General features: G+C 44.2%; 1 protein-coding gene across 2 annotated transcripts in view; it reads left to right on the top strand.

Moving 5' to 3' along the window:
- LOC110502583 (anaphase-promoting complex subunit 1) overlaps positions 1-21,190 on the top strand; it is a 55,684-nt gene that overhangs the window by 13,721 nt on the left and 20,773 nt on the right. The window contains exons 14-27 of one of the 2 annotated variants that reach the window (XM_036960177.2): positions 592-657; positions 741-878; positions 1,442-1,582; positions 2,481-2,541; positions 5,650-5,837; positions 6,153-6,227; positions 6,889-7,160; positions 8,276-8,367; positions 8,577-8,725; positions 17,310-17,388; positions 18,623-18,659; positions 19,125-19,198; positions 19,309-19,487; positions 19,596-19,822. In XM_036960177.2, the coding sequence (XP_036816072.1) occupies positions 592-657; positions 741-878; positions 1,442-1,582; positions 2,481-2,541; positions 5,650-5,837; positions 6,153-6,227; positions 6,889-7,160; positions 8,276-8,367; positions 8,577-8,725; positions 17,310-17,388; positions 18,623-18,659; positions 19,125-19,198; positions 19,309-19,487; positions 19,596-19,822 (1,778 nt within the window). Of the gene's footprint in view, positions 1-591; positions 658-740; positions 879-1,441; positions 1,583-2,480; positions 2,542-5,649; positions 5,838-6,152; positions 6,228-6,888; positions 7,161-8,275; positions 8,368-8,576; positions 8,726-17,309; positions 17,389-18,622; positions 18,660-19,124; positions 19,199-19,308; positions 19,494-19,595; positions 19,823-21,190 lie in introns of both variants that reach the window. The other variant, XM_036960176.2, reaches the window with a different exon arrangement.

The following is a 21,190-nucleotide window of genomic DNA, read 5'->3' as shown; positions in this document are numbered from 1 at the left end:
TAAATAAAAAAATAAAAATTCAGCCCAAAGAGTTCAATCTTGGTTTTATCAGACCAGATGGAGTGCTGCAGAGATGGGAGAACCTTCCAGAAGGAAAACCATCTCCACAGAGGAACTCTGGAGCTCTGTCAGTGACCATCAGGTTCTTGGTCACCTCCCTGACCAAGGCCCTTCTCCCCTGATTGCTCTGAGTCTTAGTTCCAAACTTTTTCCATTTAAGAATGGAGGCCACTGTGTTCTTATGGACCTTCAATGCTGCAGACGTACCCTTCCCTAGATCTTTGCCTCGACACCATCCTGTGAGTCTCATAGCAAAGGGTCTGAAATACTAACTTAAATAAGGTATTTTAATTTTTTATACATTTGCAAAAAATGATATAAACTTGTTTTCGCTTTGTCATTAGGGGATTTTGTGTGTATATTGATAAAACATTTTTTAAATAAATTTTAGAATAAGGCTGTAATGTAACAAAATGTTGAAAAAGTCAAGGGGTCTGAATACTTTCCGAATACACTATGGGCTTGTGTACTGTTATTACATGATTACATCATTGGTTTGGTCTCATCTCAAACTGTTATTTTTCCTCTCAGGATATAGATGCCATGCTAGTTCTAGAAGCCAATGGAAGCTTGGTTCTGTACACTGGAGTGACAAGGGTAACTTGAAAGTAGTGCTCACACTGTTTAAATGTGTTTATTGGTGATGCAAGTTCAAATGGTAAAATGTGTTCTGTCCACAGGTGAGCAAGGTGTTTGTTCCTGGCCTCCTGTCTCCCACCTTCAGCCTGTCCAACCACGTAACCCACCTTAGTACCCCCATGGACAGTGTGAGCACTCCCGCCAAAGCCACAGGGAGACACATAGGAAGACTAGAGGAGGTACCACTGACACCTGAGACGGGTGTATATCTATTGGGTTGGTTATTAGAATGATAAGTGCAATTGCAATGAATGCATCAAAATAATTAAGCTGCTCTCATGGAAATTAAGTCAGATTGCTATGACAGAGTATAACTAACCACCAAACTGAAAGCAGGTAGTTACTGGTAATGGAAATGGTGCAATCTCAATATGAATTACAGTGAAGAACTGCTGTCCCTCTGACGTCCCTCCATTGACAGTAGAGTGAAGCTGCAGTATTAGTCTGCAGTAGACCAGCCAGTAACTAATGGAGACTATATTATGGATCCTGATCAATACTCTAATTAGATTTAAACTTCAGACTGTGTGCCGTCTGTTTTTTAAGGAAATAGATTGGGAGAAACGAACAGTAGATTAATCAATTTAATATATGTTGCATTCATTGCAGAATTGCTTTAGAAGGTAGAGCTGGTGTATGGATTATTTCCCCTAACTTGCCACAAATTATCTTGATTGTGTCTATTCATCCCGGGTAGCTGAGTTCTTCTTTGTCCCTCCTCCACTCCCTTCCTGTTGGCCAGGTGGCCATGCCCTCCCCTGTGTCAGAGCTGAGGGGCTCCACCAAGCACCACGAAACCTCCTGGCTGGGCGACTACACCTTTCAACAGTCTGTACCCTACATCCACGCCCTCAGAGACCCCGTCAGCAGCAGAGTCACCCTGGTGTGTGTGTGTGTGTGTGGGGGGGTTGTGGGTGGTTGGGTGTGGGGTGGGTGGTTGGGTGTGTGTGTGGGGTGGGTGGTTGGGGGTGTGTGTGTGTGTGGAGGTCGGTGGGTGGTTGTGTGTGGAGGTCGGTGGGTGGTTGTGTGTGGAGGTCGGTGGGTGGTTGTGTGTGGAGGTCGGTGGGTGTTTGGGTGTGTGGGGGTCGGTGGGTGGTTGGGTGTGTATGTGGGTCGGTTGGTGGTTGGGTGTGTAGGTCGGTTGGTGGTTGGGTGTGTGGGTCGGTGTGTGGGTGGGTGGGTCGGTGTGTGGGTGGTTGGGTATGTGTGTGGGTCGGTGGGTGGTTGTGTGTGTTGATATGAATGAAAGGTGGAGTCTGGCTGGTTGGTATGTGAGTACTTAGACCTCCAGGGGTGAATGTTTTTTAAACAGACACTAATTGAACAGCTTAATTTGATGAATTGGAATGGAGAAAAGCTCAGCCTGTGTACAGAACTGAGCACCAGAGGCCTGTCAGTATGTTTACTGGGTCCAATAAGGTTACAATTCTCTTGGTGGACATCGCTACCTGCAGGGGCAGTTTTGTCAAGACCGGTGAAGACATGCCGCTCAGCCAAGGGACCTTTTTCTCTCAGACCTGTCAGTCATTTTCAAGCCCTTTTGAGAGAGCCCCTCTTGAGATGTTTTTATTTGATTTTTTTAAAAGATTTTAAATGTCAAAGTCCAACTGCATATGTTATGACGTCATATTGATTTGATTTTTTTTTATCCCTTGATGTCATCTATTTGAAATGATTTAATTGATCAAAGCAAGAGTTGACTGAAAGGTAGCGCGTAAACATTTCTAACTTATGGTGAAATGATCTATATCCCTATGATTCATATGTTTGTTTTTTTGTAGGAGCTAAGCAACGGCACAATGCTGAGGATAACTATCCCTGAAATTGCTACCTCAGAGATGGGTAAGTTTTAACACAACAATGTGCAAAACCAATGTGTGTGACAAGATATTGTGTTTTGGATTTGGTGTCTCACACAGCTGAGTCATCCAGCGTTGATGGCCTGAAAATTGGGTTTAAGTGCTGCCAGCCTCCCGCTGTCACATTGACGTAAACCTAAGGGGACCCCACCCCACTGTTCCTCGCTCGTACTTACACACTCGCCATTCCCCTACACACACTTGACATCCCCCACCCCACCCACTCTCATTTCTCCTGGCATGCCACATGACGTACACACACAGAATGGAATGTATATAGTCACTATCTGGGTAAGCCACAGCATTACGAAGGCATCACCACAGCAGCTACTCCACGCTAGGCAGTTGTAGTTGCTGTTTGTTATGGTGGGATTCCCATTCCCTTATTCAGCCAAAGATTCGATTGGGCCCTGGAGTGTCGATTCTCCAGCTCATTTGGTGGGGTGGTGATCTGGGACATGTTGATGAGGGTGGGAAGGGGGAATAGATGAGCGAGAGATGATTCTGCTCCGTTCCTATCCTGCCCAATGACATGCTCTGTGGTGCTGATATATATTGGAAGTCTGTGTTCAGGTAAATTAATGCTTAAGCATAAGACCATTTCTGTACCAGTCAGTAAGTGGGTATATTAACCTTGGTTCCTTGCGTTTGTGCGTGAAGAGTCTGTGACAGTAATATCTAAAGATGGGTACTTTTTTTTTGTAAATGACTTCATGTATGGCGACCTATACTGAAGCCATGCATGATTCACACGTCTTTCCGGTGGCGACATTTGAGCCTCTGCTGAAGCAGCCTTCTCCACCAGTACATGCATGTACTGTAAAACATGCTGTGGCTCATCTTTCTACCCAGCTGTAGATAAGTGTAATAGCGTATCATTTTACACTGTAATTGAGGAAATGGAGCACTCGGGTGTACCGGTATTTGCCTTACAACCCTAATTGGCTTTTTGTACGTTTTTTAAGGTCTTTGTTTAAACCATGAACTTTCGACTCTTTGACCCCACATCTTTTGTTTTGTGAAACCATTACTGATTACAGCGTAGTGTTGTTCCCAGTTCCCACATATTAGTGCCTAATTGATCCAAAAGCCAGGACTTCTCAGTCTAATGAAATGGCATTTCTCCTGCTCTGCCTTGACCTTTTTGGAGTTTGTTGTCCAATTAGAGATTGCGGGTGGAGTTAATTACCTGTCTGATTGGGTGGACCTGGGAGAGGACACGGACACTAATCAGACTTTCGTGTAATTTGATGTCAATGTAGGCACAATGAATATATGTACTGAACAAAAATATAAACACAACATGCAACAAGTTAATCAGTCACTTAAAATAAATTCATTTGGACCTAATCTATGGATTTCACATGACTGGGAATACAGATATGCATCTGTTGGTCACAGATGCCTTTAAAAATAAAAAGGGGGCATAGATTAGAAAAACAGCCGTATCTGGTGTGACCTCCATTTGCCTCATGCAGAATGACACATCTCCTTCGCGTAGAGTTGATTGTGGCCTGTGGAATGTTGTCCCACTCCTCTTCAATGGCTGTGTGAAGTTCCTGGATATTGGCGGGAACTGGAACATGCTGTCATACTTGTTAATTCCGAGCACCGCAAACAAGCTCAATGGGTGACATTTCTGGTGAGTATGCAGGCCATGGGAAGAACTGGGACATTTTCAGCTTCCAGGAATTGTGTATGGATCCTTGCGACATGGAGCCGTGCATGAACATGCTGAAACATGAGGTGATGGCGGCGGATGAATGGCACAACAATGGGCCTCAGGAACCTTGTTACGGTATCTCTGTTTGAAATTGCCATCGATAAAATACAATTGTGTTCGTTGTCCGTAGCTTATGCCCGCCTGCCCATACCATAACTCCACCATTGGGCACTCTGTTCACTACGTTGACATCCGCAAACCGCTCGTTCACATGACGCCGTACACATGGTCTGTAGTTGTGAGGCCAGTTGGACATACTGACAAATTCTCGAAAAGCGATATTGGAGGAGACAGCTTATGGTAGAGAAATTAACATTACATTCTCTGGTAACAGCTCTGGTGGACATTCCTGCAGCCAGCATGCACGCTCCTTCAAAACTTGAGACATCTGTTGTGTTGTTTGACAAACCGGCACATTTTCAAGTGGCCTTTTATGAAGATCCTTTCTGTGTTTGCAAACAATGCTGCACGAGACATTGCTCAAACATTGCTGCACGAGACGCGCACAAGGTGGTGGCAGAACACAGGGGAGTTCTTATAGAACGCCAGCAACAACAACAACAAAAGTATTGAGTGCATTTCACATTACTTTAGGATTCTAATAGGATTTTAAGGCTTGTATGAATGTCCTGCCTAAAATAATGTTTGTCATCGCAAATTAATTGCATTATACTGAAACACTTCAACCAGTAAAATGGCTCTTTGGCTGGCTTTTGCTACAGCCTATGTCAATGAACGTTAGCATTCTAGCTAACAACTGCTGCATCCTAAATAGTTATTTAACAAAGATCACAACCAAATACAGTCTTAGCGACTGTTAAAGAAAGAATCAAAGCATAATTTGTAAGCGTGTGAGAACCCCAAAAATATGTTTTGAAGTAATAAAAAAGGTAAATCTAGGATATGTTGAATGGGCTCAGATGGTGATTGCTTTCTCACTGCAGCCAAGAGTCGTGCGCATCTGTGCGTGACATCAGTGTGTTGTGAACTGTAAAGGGGTCAATCCACCCTAGCACAAGGTGGCTGCTGTTTAAGCTGCTTCTAGATATGCCACAGGTGTCCGGTGGCTGGATTGTCTTGGCTAAAGAGAAATGCTCACTAACAGGGATGTAAACAAATTTGTAACTTGTAATTTGGAACTTTTATGTGAAATGTTATTTCAACTCATGAAACATGGGACCAACACTTTACATGTTGCGTTTTATATTTTTGTTCAGTGTAGATCTTTTTTTTTTAACCACGCCACTTTAAAAAAACAAAATAAAAGTTATACAAATCAGCACAAGTTTGATACATATAAATGTCAATTTTCTGTGTGAAATGGATGTAATTGTGCACCGTCTTACATATGCTTCCTCGTGTCCGTAGTGAGGAAGTGCCTCCAGGCTGTGCGCTTCATCCTGCCCAAGGAAACGGCCATGAAGGTGCTGATAAAGTGGTACAACATCTACAATGCCCCCGGGGGGCCCAGCGCACACCTGGAGTGGAACCTGTTTGTCACCTGCTTCATGACTCTCATGGGCTACAACACAGAGCGGCTGGGTTGGACACGCAACGTGAGTCGCCTTGGCAACGGTGCTGTCATTCCCAGGAGAGAGAGTGACTTAAAGTAGACAGTGCAGAGCCCGTGCAGGATGGTCACAGTGCAGGATAGTCTTACTGAATGTACAGTCTATACCCAAGTACATAGAAGTGCCTCAATCTAGGTCATACCGATGTCACCAAAGCTTGCACATCTCTGAAATCCAGACATAGAGACTAAGCCACAAATGGTAGGTTGGCAAGGCAACACAGGAAGGACCTATGTAGTTTATCAGATGGTTATTTGGTCTGTAGCCCTACCATGCCCTTGACCTTTGTTCCCCCCACAGCTCCATTTTGAAGTGCCCCTCTCTCCTGTGATTGCACCAAAGAAGGCCCGGCCTTCGGACACAGGGTCTGATGAGGTAGGTAGGGGTTACCCCCGTAGACCATGCTTTATGTGGAAAGCACAAGACTATTCATGTTACTCTCAAGCTCTGAATTCAGACAGAGGCTAAAAGGAGGTAGCGATGAGGTCAACTTATGCGTGAATTTGCTTTTCTGTCATGCATAATAAGAATTTCAGTAATATGTTGAATTCATAGACAGACCACTACTTTGAAATGGTTGAAATCTGCTCCAAGTGCACTGTGATGTATAGATGTATAAAAAAACAAAAGTATTGAAGATTAGGGTTCGGTTGATAAATAACCTGTAGTCTTTCTTTCCTTCATCTGTTTGCCCTGTGCCTTATAAATTCATGTAGAATGTTAGTGGTGTTGTGGAGGGAAAGTGGCGCTGTGCTGTAGCATGGAATCCTGGAAGGGGTCATGGCCCAGGGATAAGGGTGCACAGTTGAACTGGGGAGGTGTCGTGTAGAGTTCACCCTCTGGCTGAGAGCTGTTACTTAAGAAAGGAAGTGCATGTTGGGAAACTGCTGATTCAGACCAGGCACAAATATTGTTCCTTAATCCACTGACCTTTTTGTATGTGTGGCTTTGGGCCCTGTTTCTGTGTATGCATTTAATTTAAGTGTGAGTGTTTCTGTGTGGCTTTGTGCGTGTGTCTATGCATATAATCCACCAGGACTGGGACTACATGTGGTGCTCAGACTACCACAGACAAGTGGTGTTCAGGCATGCTTGTGGTGCTGTGAGTCTGGAGTCCACCGACACCTCTGGCTGTGAAGAGTCTCTGTCTTCCACCCCTGCCCTGCATCTGGACCCCTCTGCCCCACTCTTCCCCCACATCCCAGCCCTGTTCTACGTGCTGCACTTGCTCTATGAGGAGCTGAAGCTGGACGAGCTGCAGAGGAGCGGGGGGCGATCACTGGTGGGCCTTCTGCAACAGTTGGCCAGGTACTGGTGCTCTGTCTTCACAATCTAGGTTAACGCTCTTAAATAATCTTGGAAACCCATAAATTAAACCTTGCGTAATTGCGTCAGATGCTCGATTTGGTTCTGGGGAGATGAGAAAAGAAAATATACTAATGAGACTAGTGAAGGTCCCCCCTAAACGTAAACTCTCAGCCAAAGTATGCGCCAAATGTCCCCCCTCCCTCCGAAATTCAAGAGATGTGAAATTGTAGTTTGTCCAAATAATAATTGAAGAAATCTGCACACCAGAGCCAAGTTCCTCGTTAGTTGTTACATCCCACAGTCTATTGACGGACACCTGGACAACATCCTGTCCACGAGAGAATTACTTTCAAATGACTCCAGTTAAATGTTGTGGATTTATTATTGTCACTCGGATAGCGATGGCCATTCAGAGGCGAACTAAAGCGACAGGTCGCAGGTGCATCTTTTCAATTCAGAACGAACACAACAATTTCATGAAGCTGTTAAACATTTAAATGGAGAAGTATGTCCGATGAGTCACTGCTCAATAAAACCTGATGAGTTTGGTCTCTCCTAAAACGTTAATATTACCAGGATAAGAAAATGGCATTAAAACGGTTTCAAGTGTGTCAGGTGGCCTCGTCAACAGTCCCATTTTACGTTTAAAAGAAGAGCTGAAGTGGGAGAATCAACTGGCGCTTGAATTGCTTAGTGCTTATTTGGCCTTGTTTTATTTGCCTGGTCATTTAGTATTACCAGGCTGGTTGACACAACAGTTGGTGTTTCAGCCAATTAATAATTGTGTTCACTGTCATTGCCATACATACTGTACAAAGAGATACAGTAGCTAAAGCACAGACCAATCTGGCAACCCGGCTAGGCCTGTACCGAAAATGACCTCACTACATCTAACCCAGCCTGAAACCCCCACGTTAGTACTAGAAGTTTACGTGGGTGTTCGCTTAGCCATAGTTCTGATTGGTTTATCTGCTTCTGGTTGTGTTTAGCTGTCTGTGTAAGTGCTTCACGGTGAGGGTAGAGCAGCTTGGATATTAAAAGTATTGATTCAATGGCTCAGGTTAGATTAACAGCTCCTCTTATGACCTGCTAATTGTTGTACTGTTTATTAAAAGGGATCTGCAGCTGGAGGAGTATATCGATCTGTACTGGCGAGATTACCCCTCATTCATCACCACGTTCAAGGAGTCCTGCATCATAGATCAGGGTAAGAGGCAAATCAACCTCTAAAGCATGTGTAGTCCCCTCTGCTCACATAGAAGAGAGGGCATGTCTACTACCACTTTGGCTTTTCATTTTCCTAATATTGATTGAAAGGATGGTCTGACTGTGTGATAAGGACAGGTGTGTCTGTAGTCGCAGAGCCTGTTGTGACACTTTGAACGACAGTCTCTGTGGCCCCTTCCTCTCCTGCAGCCCAGATGGAGCAGATGCAGCGTCCATCCTTCCTGAGGGCGGAGCCTCCGTGTGTGTTCAGCTGGCTCAGCAGCTGTCTGAGGGGTGAGGAGGTAGCACCCTTCCCCTATCTGCCCGGCATCTGTGAGAGAACGAAACTACTGGTGCTGGTATGCTATCATCGTCTTATCTTTTCTATCTTTTCCTCATGATGACAAGGGCAATTGATGGAACCATCTATCGCTGGGGTTATGTATATAAGGTGGGAGTTTTAGAGTTGGGTTGCGATATAGACATCTCCAATAGGGGGTGCCACAGACGAATGAAAACCCTACTAGGGAATTACTATTTACGTTGTCCTTGGTTTTGGTGTGAGGAAAGTAGATTTCCCATCACCTTGGTTAGCTACAGCATGTGTGCCCAGCTAGATGACCTCACCACCTGACTGACATGTTATGTAAATACACTGTTGGACAACAAATAATTCCTGAATATTTTGAGTGACCAATGTCAACAGGTAGCCATTTGTGTTCTAAATAAACATTCTACTCCCTGGGTTGGTTTGCGGGCCCTAGCCCCTGTGTTGCCAATGGCATTTTCTGTTCAAACATGATTTCCCAATTAAAAGGGGTCATCAAGCATCGACACACACACTCGCACGCACACACACTCGCACGCACACACACACACACACACACACACTGCTTAAATGTCAAAGGGCTATGATATAGGGCTTCATGCCAATCAGAGAGAGGGGGAGAGAGAGAGAGGCATTTTGCCTATTCGTAAAGACTAGGGAAGTGCATCTCTCCTTTCCTTCGATTTGACGGGCATCTACATACAGTTGAAGTTGGAAGTTTACATACACTTAGGTTGGAGTCATTAACTCATTTTTCAACCACTCCACAAATGTCTTGTTAACAAACTATATTTTTGGCAAGTCGGATAGGACATGTACTTCGTGCATGACACAAGCCATTTTTCCAACAATTGTTTACAGACTTATAATTCACTGTATCACAATTCCAGTGGGTCAGAAGTTTACATACACTAAGTTGACTGTGCCTTTTAAACAGCTTGGAAAATTCCAGAAAATGATGTCATGGCTTTAGAAGCTTCTGATCGGCTAATTGACATCATTTGAGTCAATTGGAGGTGTACCTGTGGATGTATTTCAAGGCCTACCTTCAAACTCAGTGCCTCTTTGCTTGATATCATGGGAAAATCAAAAGAAATCAGCCAAGACCTCAGAAAAAAATGTAGACCTCCACAGGTCTGGTTCATCCTTGGGAGCAATTTCCAAACGCATGGAAGTACCACGTTCAAATCAAAGTTTATTTGTCACGTCCGTTTTTAGGGCCTTCCTCTGACACTGCCTGTTATATAGGTCCTGGATGGCAGGCAGCTTAGCCCCAGTGATGTACTGGGCCATACGTACTACGCTCTGTAGTGCCTTGCCGAGGCCGAGCAATTGCCGTACCAGGCAGTGATGCAACCAGCTCTTGATGTTGGAGCTGTAGAAACTGTTGAGGATCTGAGGACCCATGCCAAATCTTTTTAGTTTCCTGAGGGGGAATAGGCTTTGTGGTGCCCTCTTCACGATTGTCTTTGTGTGTTTGGACCATTCTAGTTTGTTGTTGATGTGGACACCAAGTAAGTTGAACTTTCATCTGGACAAACAATAGTGCGCAAATATAAACACCATGGGACCACGCAGCCGCCATACCGCTCAGGAATAAGAACATCGTCCCAACCGGCAGCATCATGTTGTGGGGGTGCTTTGCTGCAGGAGGGACTGGTGCACTTCACAAAATAGATGGCATCATGAGGGAGGAAAATTATGTGGATATATTGAAGCAACATCTCAAGACATCAGTGAGGAAGTTAAAGCTTCGTCGCAAATGGGTCTTCCAAATGGACATGGACCCCAAGCATACTTCCAAAGTTGTTGCAAAATGGCTTAAGGACAACAAAGTCAAGGTATTGGAGTGGCCATCACAAAGCCCTGACCTTAATCCTATAGAAATTTTGTAGGCAGAACTGGAAAAAGCGTGTATGAGCAAGGAGGCCTACAAACCTGACTCAGTTACACCATCTCTGTCAGGAGGAATGGGCCAAAATTCACCCAACTTATTGTGGGAGGCTTGTGGAAGGCTGGTTGACCCAAGTTAAGCAATTTAAAGGCAATGCTACCAAATATTGAGTGTAAACTTCTGACCCACTGGGAATGTGCTGAAAATTTTTTAAGCTCTACTATTATTCTGACATTTCACATTCTTAAAATAAAGTGGTGATCCTAACTGACCTAAAACAGGGAATTTTTACTAGGATTAAATGTCAGGAATTGTGAAAAACTGAGTTCAAATGTATTTGGCTAAGGTGTATGTAAACTTCTGACTTCAACTGTAAATGGTCTCAGAAACGATAGTTTTAGTTTGAAATGATTGATGTGACTCGACACTACATTTTTTGCATGAACACATCCATTTTAAATTTAATATCTGTTCCTGATGGAGCTCATGAGCTGGGCCTCTGAGCTGGATCTGTCTGAGAGTACTTTTTTAGATGAGTGGCCCTCCGTTAGTTTTTGTGTGTATGTGTCTGGTGTGTTTTAATGGTATGTGTAGGCACCTGAGCTGAGCCATAGGGCAGACTAAGCATCTACCACCCCACTATCAGATTAGGGGTGAGGGAAATGTATGCTTTTTGTCAGCTCCACTTTTTTATGTGAAATCACCATCACCCACTGATTTAAGTTGTACATTTTGCAGATAAAAAATGTTTTGAGCTAGTCCTGTCAATATTTATCTTCAGACATTAGCAATGGCATTTATACAAATTAATATAATGCTACTTCGGATTTTACCCCCGTCTCAAAAGTTAATTGTTTAGACCGATAGGAATTTTAGAGAGCTTATTGCACTCTGACCAATGAATGCAACCATGCACAGCTCGCAAATATTGTTGCTGTCCTTTATGAAATTACTCTGTTCATGTAAAAATGAACAAATACACCGACTGTTTAAAGCAAAACTTCCAAAAGGATTTCTTATTGTGAACCTGAACAATGTACATTAAATCGGAATGATCGAAAACCCCTATCAGAAGTTGATGTAAGTTTCATCCAGTCTGGTAGATTACACAACAATTTTCTACAGCGCATTTGGTAACAATGACCCAGAAAATTACACTGAACAAAAATATAAACGCAACATGTAAAGTGTTGGTCCAATGATTAATGAGCTGAAATAAAAGATCCCAGAAATGTTCTGTAAACACAGTTTATTTCTCTCACATTTTGTGCACAAATGTGTTTATATCCCTGTTAGTGAGCATTTCTCCTTTGCCAATATAATCCATCCACCTGACAGGTTGCATATCAAGAAGCTGATTAAACAGCAGCAGCATTACACAGGTGCACCTTGTGCGGGGGACAATAAAATACCACTCTAAAATGTGCAGTTTTGTCACACAACACAATGCCACAGAGCTCTCAAGTTGAGGGAGCGTGTAATTTTAGGAATGTCCACCAGAGCTGTTGCCAGAGAATTCAATGTTAATTTCTCTACCATAAACCGCCTCCAACGTTGTTTTAGAACATTTGTCAGTACGTCCAACCGGCCTCACAACCGCAGACCATACGTAACCACGCCAGCCCGGGACCTCCACATCTGGCTTTTTCACCAGCAGGCATCGTCTGAGACCAGCCACCCGGACAGCTGATGAAACTGGATTTGCACTACCAAAGAATTTCTGAACAAACTGTCAGAAACAGTCTCAGGGAAGCTTATCTGCGTGCTCGTCATCCTCGCAAGGGTCTTGACCCGACTGCAGTTCAGTGTCATTTCTGAGTTCACTGGGCAAATGCTCACCTTCAATGGCCACTGGCACACTGGAGAAGTGTGCCCTTCACGGATGAATCCCGGGTTTCAACTGTACCGAGCAGGTGGCAGACAGCGTGTATGGGCGAGCGGTTTGCTGATGTAAACGTTGTGAGCAGTGTGGTTATGGTGTGTGCATGTATAAGCTACGGACAACTAACACAATTGCATTTTATCGACAGTGATACCTGAAGAGATCCTGAGGCCATTGTTGTGCCATTCATCCGCCGCCATCAACTCATGTTTCCTCATGCTTTGCCACATTTTCTGCAGTATTATTTTAGTGCCTTGTTGCAAACGGGATTCATGTTTTGGAGTTTGTTTGTGTACAGGCTTCCTTCTTTTCAAAGTCAATTAGGTTAGTATTGTGGAGTAACTACAATTTTGTTGATCCATCCTCGGTTTTCTCCCTTCACAGCCGTTAAACTCTAACTATTCTAAAGCCACCATTGGCCTCATGTCGAAATCCCTGAGCGGTTTCCTTCCTCTCTGGCAACTGAGTTAAGAAGGAGGCTTGTATCTTTGTAGTGACTGGGTGTATTGATACACCATCCAAAGTGTAATTAATGATTAACTTCACCATACTCAAAGGGATATTCAATGTTTGCTTTTTTACTTTCCCCCTTCTACTAATAGGTGCCTATCTTTGTGAGGCATTGGAAAACCGTTCTGGTCATTGTGGCTAATCACTGCTTGACTCAGGGGCCTTATAGATAATTGTATGTGTGGGGTACAGAGATGAGGTAGTACATTTTTTACAAATAAATGTGAAACACTATTATTGGGGGCCTTCTGAGTGGCCTCTAGCTTAGACCACTGCGCGTCACTACAGACCTTGGTTTGAGCCCAGGCTGTGTCACAGCCTGCTGCGACAGGGAGACCCATGAATCGGCGCACCATCGGCCCAGCGTCATTCGGGTTATGGGAGTGTTTGGCTGCCCGGGATGTTCTTGTCCCATCGCGCTCTAGCGACTCCTTGTGGCGGTCCCGGGCGCATCCATGCTGACTTCAGTCACCAGTTGTACAGTGTATCCTCTGACACTTTGGTGCGGCTGGCTTCCGGGTTAAGTGAGCATTGTGTCAAGAAGCAGTGCGGCTTAGCAGGGTTGTGTTTTGGGGGATTCATGGCTCTCATGGCTCTTTGCCTCTCTCCGTGCGGGAGTTGCAGCGATGGGACAAGACTAACTACCAATAGGATATCACTAAATTGGGGAGAATAAGGGGTAAAAAAATATATTAAAAATACATTTATTGCACACAGTGAGTCCATACAACTTATGTGACTTGTTAAGCACATGTTTACTCTTGACCTTATTTAGGATTGCCGTAACAAAGGGGTTGAATACTTATTGACTGAAGACATTTCAGCTTTTCATTTTTAATTAATATGTAAACATTTCTAAAAACATAATTTCACTTTGTGTAGGCCAGTGACGACAAAATCTAAATGTTTATTGATTTTAAATTTGGGCTGTTAACAACAAAATGTAGAAAAAGTCTAGGGGTGTTAATGCTTTCTGAAGGCACTGTACCTCACGAACAGCTGCCTCCTGCACTGTGCACAACTCTTATGACTGTCATATCCTTTGCATGCATAGAAGTCACAACACACAGATGTATTTTTTTAAATAAAACATGAGTAAAAAACAGTGAACCAGCAATTCCTAACATTTTAATCGGTTTTCTGACCATGCATGCTTAATTTGGATTGGTTTGGGCTCCGACCAGCCAGTTGACACACTTGTATGCGTATTGGTGAATCGTTACGTCCCCTATGTCTTTACAAGGGATGTACAGTGCATTTGGAAAGTTCAGACCCCTTAACTTCCACATTTTGTTACATACGTATTTGTTACTTATTCCAAAATGTAGTAAATTATTTATTTTCATCTACACACAATACCCCATAATGACAAAGGGAAAACAGGTTATTTAGACATTTTTGCAAATGTATTAAAAATAAATATTTATGTAAGTATTCAGACCCTTTGCTATGAGACTCGAAATTGAGCTCAGGTGCATCATGTTTCCATTTATCATCCTTGATGTTTCTACAACTTGATTGGAGTCCACCTGTGGTAAATTCAATTTATTGATTGCACATGATCTGGAAAGGCCTTACACCTTACATTTAAACTCAGTTTTTCACAATTCCTGACATTTTAAACATAGTCAAAATTCCCTGTCTTTAGTCAGTTAGGATCACCACTTTATTTTAAGAGTGTGAAATGTCAGAATAATAGTAGTGATTTATTTCAGCTTTTATTTCTTTCATCACATCCCAGTGGGTCAGAAGTTTACATGCACTCAAATAGTATTTGCTAGCATCGTTTAACTTGGGTCAAACGTTTCGGGTAGCCTTCCACAAGCTTCTCACAATAAATTGGGTGAATTTTGGTCCATTCCTCCTGACAGAGCTGGTGTAACTGAGTCAGGTTTGTAGGCCTCTTTGCTCGCACACACTTTTTCAGTTCTGCCCACAACATTTCTATGGGATTGAGGTCAGAGCTTTGTGATGGCCACTCCAATACCTTGACTTTGTTGTCTTTAAGCCATTTTGCCACAACTTTGGAAGTATGCTTGGGGTTATTGTTCATTTGGAAGACCCATTTGCGACGAAGCTTTAACTTCCTGACTGATGTCTTCAGATGTTGCTTCAATATATCCACATAATGTTCCTCCCTCATGATGCCATCTATTTTGTGAAGTGCACCAGTCCCTCCTGCAGCAAAGCACCCCCACAACATGATGCTGCCACCCACGTGCTTCACAGTTGAGATGGTGTTCTTCGGCTTGCAAGCATCCCCCGTTTTCCTCCAAACATAACGATTGTCATTATGGCCAAACAGTTCTATTTTTGTTTCATCAGACCAGAGGACATTTCTCCAAAAAGTACGATGTTTGTCCCCATGTGCCGTTGTCCCTAAACCGTTGTCTGGCTTTTTAATTGCGGTTTTGAAGCAGTGGCTTCTTCCTTGATGAGCAGCCTTTCAGGTTATGTCGATATAGGACTCATTTTACTGTGGATATAGATACTTTTGTACCTGTTTCCTCAAGCATCTTCACAAGGTCCTTTTGCTTCTGTTCTGGGTTTGATTTGCACTTTTCACACCAAAGTACGTTCATCTCTAGGAATGCGTCTCTTACCTGAGCGGTATGACGGCTGCGTGGTCCCATGGTGTTTATACTTGCGTACTATTGTTTGTACAGATGGACATGGTACCTTAAGGCGTTTGGAAATTGCTAGTCTGTAAACAATTGTTGGAAAAATTACTTGTCTTGCACAAAGTAGATGTCCTAACTGACTTGCCAAAAGTTTAGTTTGTTAACAAGCATTTTGTGGAGTGGTTGAAAATTGAGTTATAATGTCTCCAAACTAAGTCTATGCAAACTTCCGACTTCAACTGTGTATGAGGTTGATGGAATTGTCCGTAGAGCTCTGAGACAGGATTTTGTCGAGGCACAGATCTGAGGAAGGGCACCAAAAAATGTCTTGAATGTCCTCAAGAACACAGGTGCCTCCATCGGTCTTAAATGGAGGAAGTTTGGAACCACCAAGACTCTTCCTAGAGCTGGCCGCCCGGCCAAACTGAGCCATTGGGGGAGAAGGGCCTTTGTCAGGGATGTGACCAATAACCTGATGGTCACTCGGACAGAGCTCCAGAGTTCCTCTGGAAATGGGAGAACCTCCCAGAAGGACAACCATCTCTGCAGCACTCCACCAACCAGGCCTTTATTTCTAGAGTGGCCAGACGGAAGCCATTCCTCAGTTAAGGGCACATGACAGCCCACTTGGGGTTTGCCAAAAGGCACCTGAAGGACTCTCAGACCATGAGAAACAAGATTCTCTTATCTGATGAAACCAAGATTAAATTCTGGCCTGAATGTCAAACATCACATATGGAGGAAACCTGGCACCATCCCTACGGTGAAGCATGGTGTTGGCAGCATCATGCTGTGGGGATGATTTTCAGTGATAGGGACTGGAAGACTAGTCAGCATTGAGGAAAGATGAACGGAGCAAAGTACAGAGAGATCCTTGACAATAACCTGCTCCAGAGCGCCGAAGACGTCAATGTCGATTATGGCAGCCCCCCGCACCTCTCTGATTCAGAGGGGTTGGGTTAAATGCGGAAGACGTATTGTTGTACAACTGACTAGGTATCCCCCTTCCAACAAAGTACTGAGGAAAGGGTCTGAATACTTATGTAAATGTGATATTTCAGTTTAAAAAAAATGCCTAAACCTGTTTTGGCTTAGTCATTATGGGGTATTGTGTGTGTGTGTGTGTGTGTGTGTGTAGATTGAGGGGGAAAAAACTATTTAATTAATTAGAATAAGACTGTAATGTAACAAAACGTGGAAAAATTCAAGGGCTATTTTCCAAATGCACTGTACATGTGTGAGAGTAAGAGACTGTGTGTGTGGGCGCACGCTTGTGTATGTGTGTGTTTTTGTCTGTGTACTCTGCCATAATTAAGCCCTGGTCGGATGGAGGGCTGAATCACTAGCGGTTTAGGTGTAGGTGGATCAGGGGGACTGTGCTGATGACCAGGCCTTGTGCGTCTCCTTCCATCAGGCTAAGTGAGGTGACGTACGTCACCGATGAGAGACTGACAGCCTGTCATGCAATTACAGATTCTCTTTACCCCATCACTGTCTCGTTCTCTCTCTCTCGCTCTCTTTCTCTCACTCTCGTTGACCCTCTCTCACTCTCGTTTACCCTCTCTCTCTTGTTGACTCTTACTTGCACACTCACCCTTTCGTTCTCTGCCCCTGTCTCTCACTCTCTCTTGCACACTAAGCATCTCTCTGTCTCTGTTTCAATAGGCCAGACACTGACGTTTGTTTCTCTGTCCTACCTCTCCCTCAGAGCTACGCCCTGTACATCATTGGAGATGACAACGCAACTTCAGTTGATGTGTCAAAGTATCTGGCCAAGCTCTCTGCAGGTGGGTTTGTGTGTGTCTGATTACTGAGCAGTGTGTGCCCAAGATAACGAACAACAATCCCTGGGACATGCCTCCCACGTGCCTTACGCGTGCCCACATGCATGTCACAGCGGTCAGTCATTTCCGCACATGAGTGAAGAGGTTGTAAGGTGGTACTGCCATGCTGTCTCTGTCCTGTTTCTTTGTTTAAAGAGAGACTGAGAGATTCTGGCATTTAAGGCCTTGTTCTACTTACCAAGAGTTAGATGAACGGCGTACCTATTGGCTCCCGAGTGGCGCATCGGTCTAAGGCACTTCATCTCCGTGCAAGAGGCATCATTACAGTCCCTGGTTCGAATCCAGGCTGTATCACAGCCGGCCGTGATTGGGAGTCGCATAGGCCGGTGCACAATTGGCCCAGCATCGTCCGGGTTTGGCTGTCATTGTAAATAAGAATTTGTTCTGAACTGACTTGCCTAGTTAAATTAAGGTTAAAATAAATCAAATGTTCAGTCATTGTGCTAATGCTAGTTAGCATTAAATGCCATGCTAGTTAGCATTAGCTCGCAAACCAACCGCTAACTTCCTTCATACTGCACACAGATACAAATGGTATCCACGAGTTCATCTGACTCTGGGGAAGCAAAACAAATGCCAGAGTATATAGTATCCTTTTAAGTCAAGTCTTCATTTGGTTTTACCTTTTTTAAAGGGCTGCTATCAGCAGTAGCAAAGCGCTAATAGCAAAGCGCTCTCCCTGCCCCATTTCGGTAAAAAGCTGAGGGATGGGGCTGGAGAACTGTAACCACGCTCAAATTCATAGACTGACCATCCATGATATTAAAATGATAGTTTTAACCATGTTTTGAGGCTATATAGTGTTTGTTAACAAAGTATATTTAAACAAGCTTATTTTTTGGGTACAACTAAGCTCATGAGGCATTTATCATTTATATTCTTCAAGAATCAATGGGTACATGGCATTTTAAATTGTCAGTCCAAAAATGTGTGTAGCAATTGCAGATTGCCCTTTTAATGAAGTTTCCAAAGAAATGTCCTTTAAAGTAGCCCTGTAAATGTAAAGCTTCATTATTTGCAAGCATGATGATCTGAATGGCATTTTGGAATCGAGTATGGGCATTATGGTGACGATTGTGAGGCTTTGTCATTCTCCTGTTTTCTCTGACCCATTTCACAATTCCTTTATTGTGACAACTGAACTACAGCACTCGTGTGGCGTCTCTCTCTCTCACAGGCCAGAAGAAGACTGTCATTGAATCAGCTTTGAGGAGGTAAAAACTTACCAGGAGCACATCCTGAATCAATTCCTCCTTATAGACTCTTTATTCCCCATAAAGCATTTTCCCATAAAGCCAAAAGAAGGGTTCACTCCATTTTATTAACTGGTTAGTTTGTGTCCTGGATGCTGATTTGCTGAAAGCCATGGTATTTCAGACAATATACAATGGGTAGGACTCAAAAATACTTGTTTACTGTTATATTTATGTTGGTAACCAGTTTATAATGGCAGTAAGGCACCTCTCGAGTTTGTGATATATGGCCCAATATACCACAGCTAAGGACTGTATCCAGGCACTCCACGAGGCGTCGGGCATAAGAACAGCCCTTAGCTGTGGTATATTGCTTAAATATACCTCTAGTAATAGTAACAGCTATAAACTAGACTCTTGTCCTAACATTTTAACCATGATTTTCCAACTTGAGACGGAGAAATGTAATCCCTGTTTCTCTTCCAGACCGAGCTGTATGAAGCCTGATGCTCCAAATGAAAGTTTGGCTGTAAAGCTTGTGGTTTGGCTAACATCAGAAGGTAAGACTTTACATCAGGCCTAGATACATCTCCACAGCCTGTCTGTTATTGCTATGCTATGGAGTATTTACTGGTGTGAGACTCTTTTTACATTCATGTGTTGTATTTAGGTTTCACATTGAAAGATCTGGAATCTGTGCCCTTTGGTGTGGCTCTGCCCATCAGAGATGCTATCTACCAGTGTCGAGAGCAACCCTGCTCTGACTGGTCAGAGGACGTCTGCCTATTGATTGGGCGACAGGATCTCACCAAACAAGCACACAAAGTGACCGTGGCCAAAGGCAAAGCTGTAAGTGTGAGTTTCTGGGGTTATTGGATGGTTTGAGCTTCATCCTTTACAACCTTGTGGATTTAGAGTTAATGTTTCGTGTTTGTTTATGTGCGTGTGTGTACTCAGACGGTGGGTCTGGGGCTGATGCTAGAGGCCCCAGCCACCACAGAGGCAGAGGAGGAGGAGGATGGTATGACAGATCTGAACCAGGACGTAATTAGTCTTATCTGGAGCCAGGACCTGCGCGTCCATGAGGCCAGACGTCTACTCCAGAGCTCCCGACCAGTCAGGGTCAGTGTGGTTCACCTGCCTGAGGTCAGCGACCACGAGTACATAGAGGAGAAGGAGAACAAGTGAGTAATATCGTTCAAGTGATTGCAGCTATCGTAGTCTCATTCAAAAGCAGTCTGGGCCCACGTTACAGGCTATATCCAAATTCTGCTTAGTTTCAACCTTGCTTTTTACATTTATTTTTTATTTTTTTGGTGTGCTCTGTAGTTAGCGGTTGGTATGTACACTGCTCCAAAAAATAAAGGGAACACTTAAACAACACAATGTAACTCAAAATCAATCACACTTCTGTGAAATCAAACTGTCCACTTAGGAAGCAACACTGATTGACAAATTTCACATGCTGTTGTGCAAATTGAATAGACAACAGGTGGAAATTATAGGCAATTAGCAAGACACCCCCAATAAAGGAGTGGTTCTGCAGGTGGTGACCACAGACCACTTCTCAGTTCCTATGCTTCCTGGCTGATGTTTTGGTCACTTTTGAATGCTGGCGGTGTTTTCACTCTAGTGGTAGCATGAGACGGAGTCTACAACCCACACAAGTGGCTCAGGTAGTGCAGCTCATCCAGGATAGGACATCAATGCGAGCTGTGGCAAGAAGGTTTGCTGTGTCTGTCAGTGTAGTGTCCAGAGCATGGAGGCGCTACCAGGAGACAGGCCAGTACATCAGGAGACGTGGAGGAGGTCGTAGGAGGGCAATAACCCAGCAGCAGGACCGTTACCTCCGCCTTTCTGCAAGGAGGAGCAGGAGGAGCACTGCCAGACCCCTGCAAAATGACCTCCAGCAGGCCACAAATGTGCATGTGTCTGCTCAAACGGTCAGAAACAGACTCCATGAGGGTGGTATGAGGGCCCGACGTCCACAGGTGGGGGTTGTGCTTACAGCCCAACACCGTGCAGGATGTTTGGCATTTGCCAGAGAACACCAAGATTGGCAAATTCGCCACTGGCGCCTTGTGCTCTTCACAGATGAAAGATGACCGCTGCTCTGTTCACACAGAGCACATGTGACAGACGTGACAGTCTGGAGACGCCGTGGAGAATGTTCTGCTGCCTGCAACATCCTCCAGCATGACCGGTTTGGCGGTGGGTCAGTCATGGTGTGGGGTGGCATTTCTTTGGGGGGCTGCACAGCCCTCCATGTGCTCGCCAGAGGTAGCCTGACTGCCATTAGGTACCGAGATGAGATCGTCAGACCCCTTGTGAGACCATATGCTGGTGCGGTTGGCCCTGGGTTCCTCCTAATGCAAGACAATGCTAGACCTCATGTGGCTGGAGTGTGTCAGCAGTTTCTGCAAGAGGAAGGCATTGATTCTATGGACAGGCCCACCTGTTCCCCAGACCTGAATCCAATTGAGCACATCTGGGTCATCATGTCTCGCTCCATCCACCAGACATTACATCAAAGTTGGATCAGCCTGTAGTTA

Source organism: Oncorhynchus mykiss, chromosome 23 (genome assembly GCF_057628025.1).
Source record: "Oncorhynchus mykiss isolate SJ-2025 chromosome 23, ASM5762802v1, whole genome shotgun sequence".
NCBI classification, from domain to species: Eukaryota; Metazoa; Chordata; class Actinopteri; order Salmoniformes; family Salmonidae; genus Oncorhynchus; species Oncorhynchus mykiss.
Note: the sequence above shows the minus strand (reverse complement) of the source record. Positions and strands in the feature narration are given on the sequence as shown.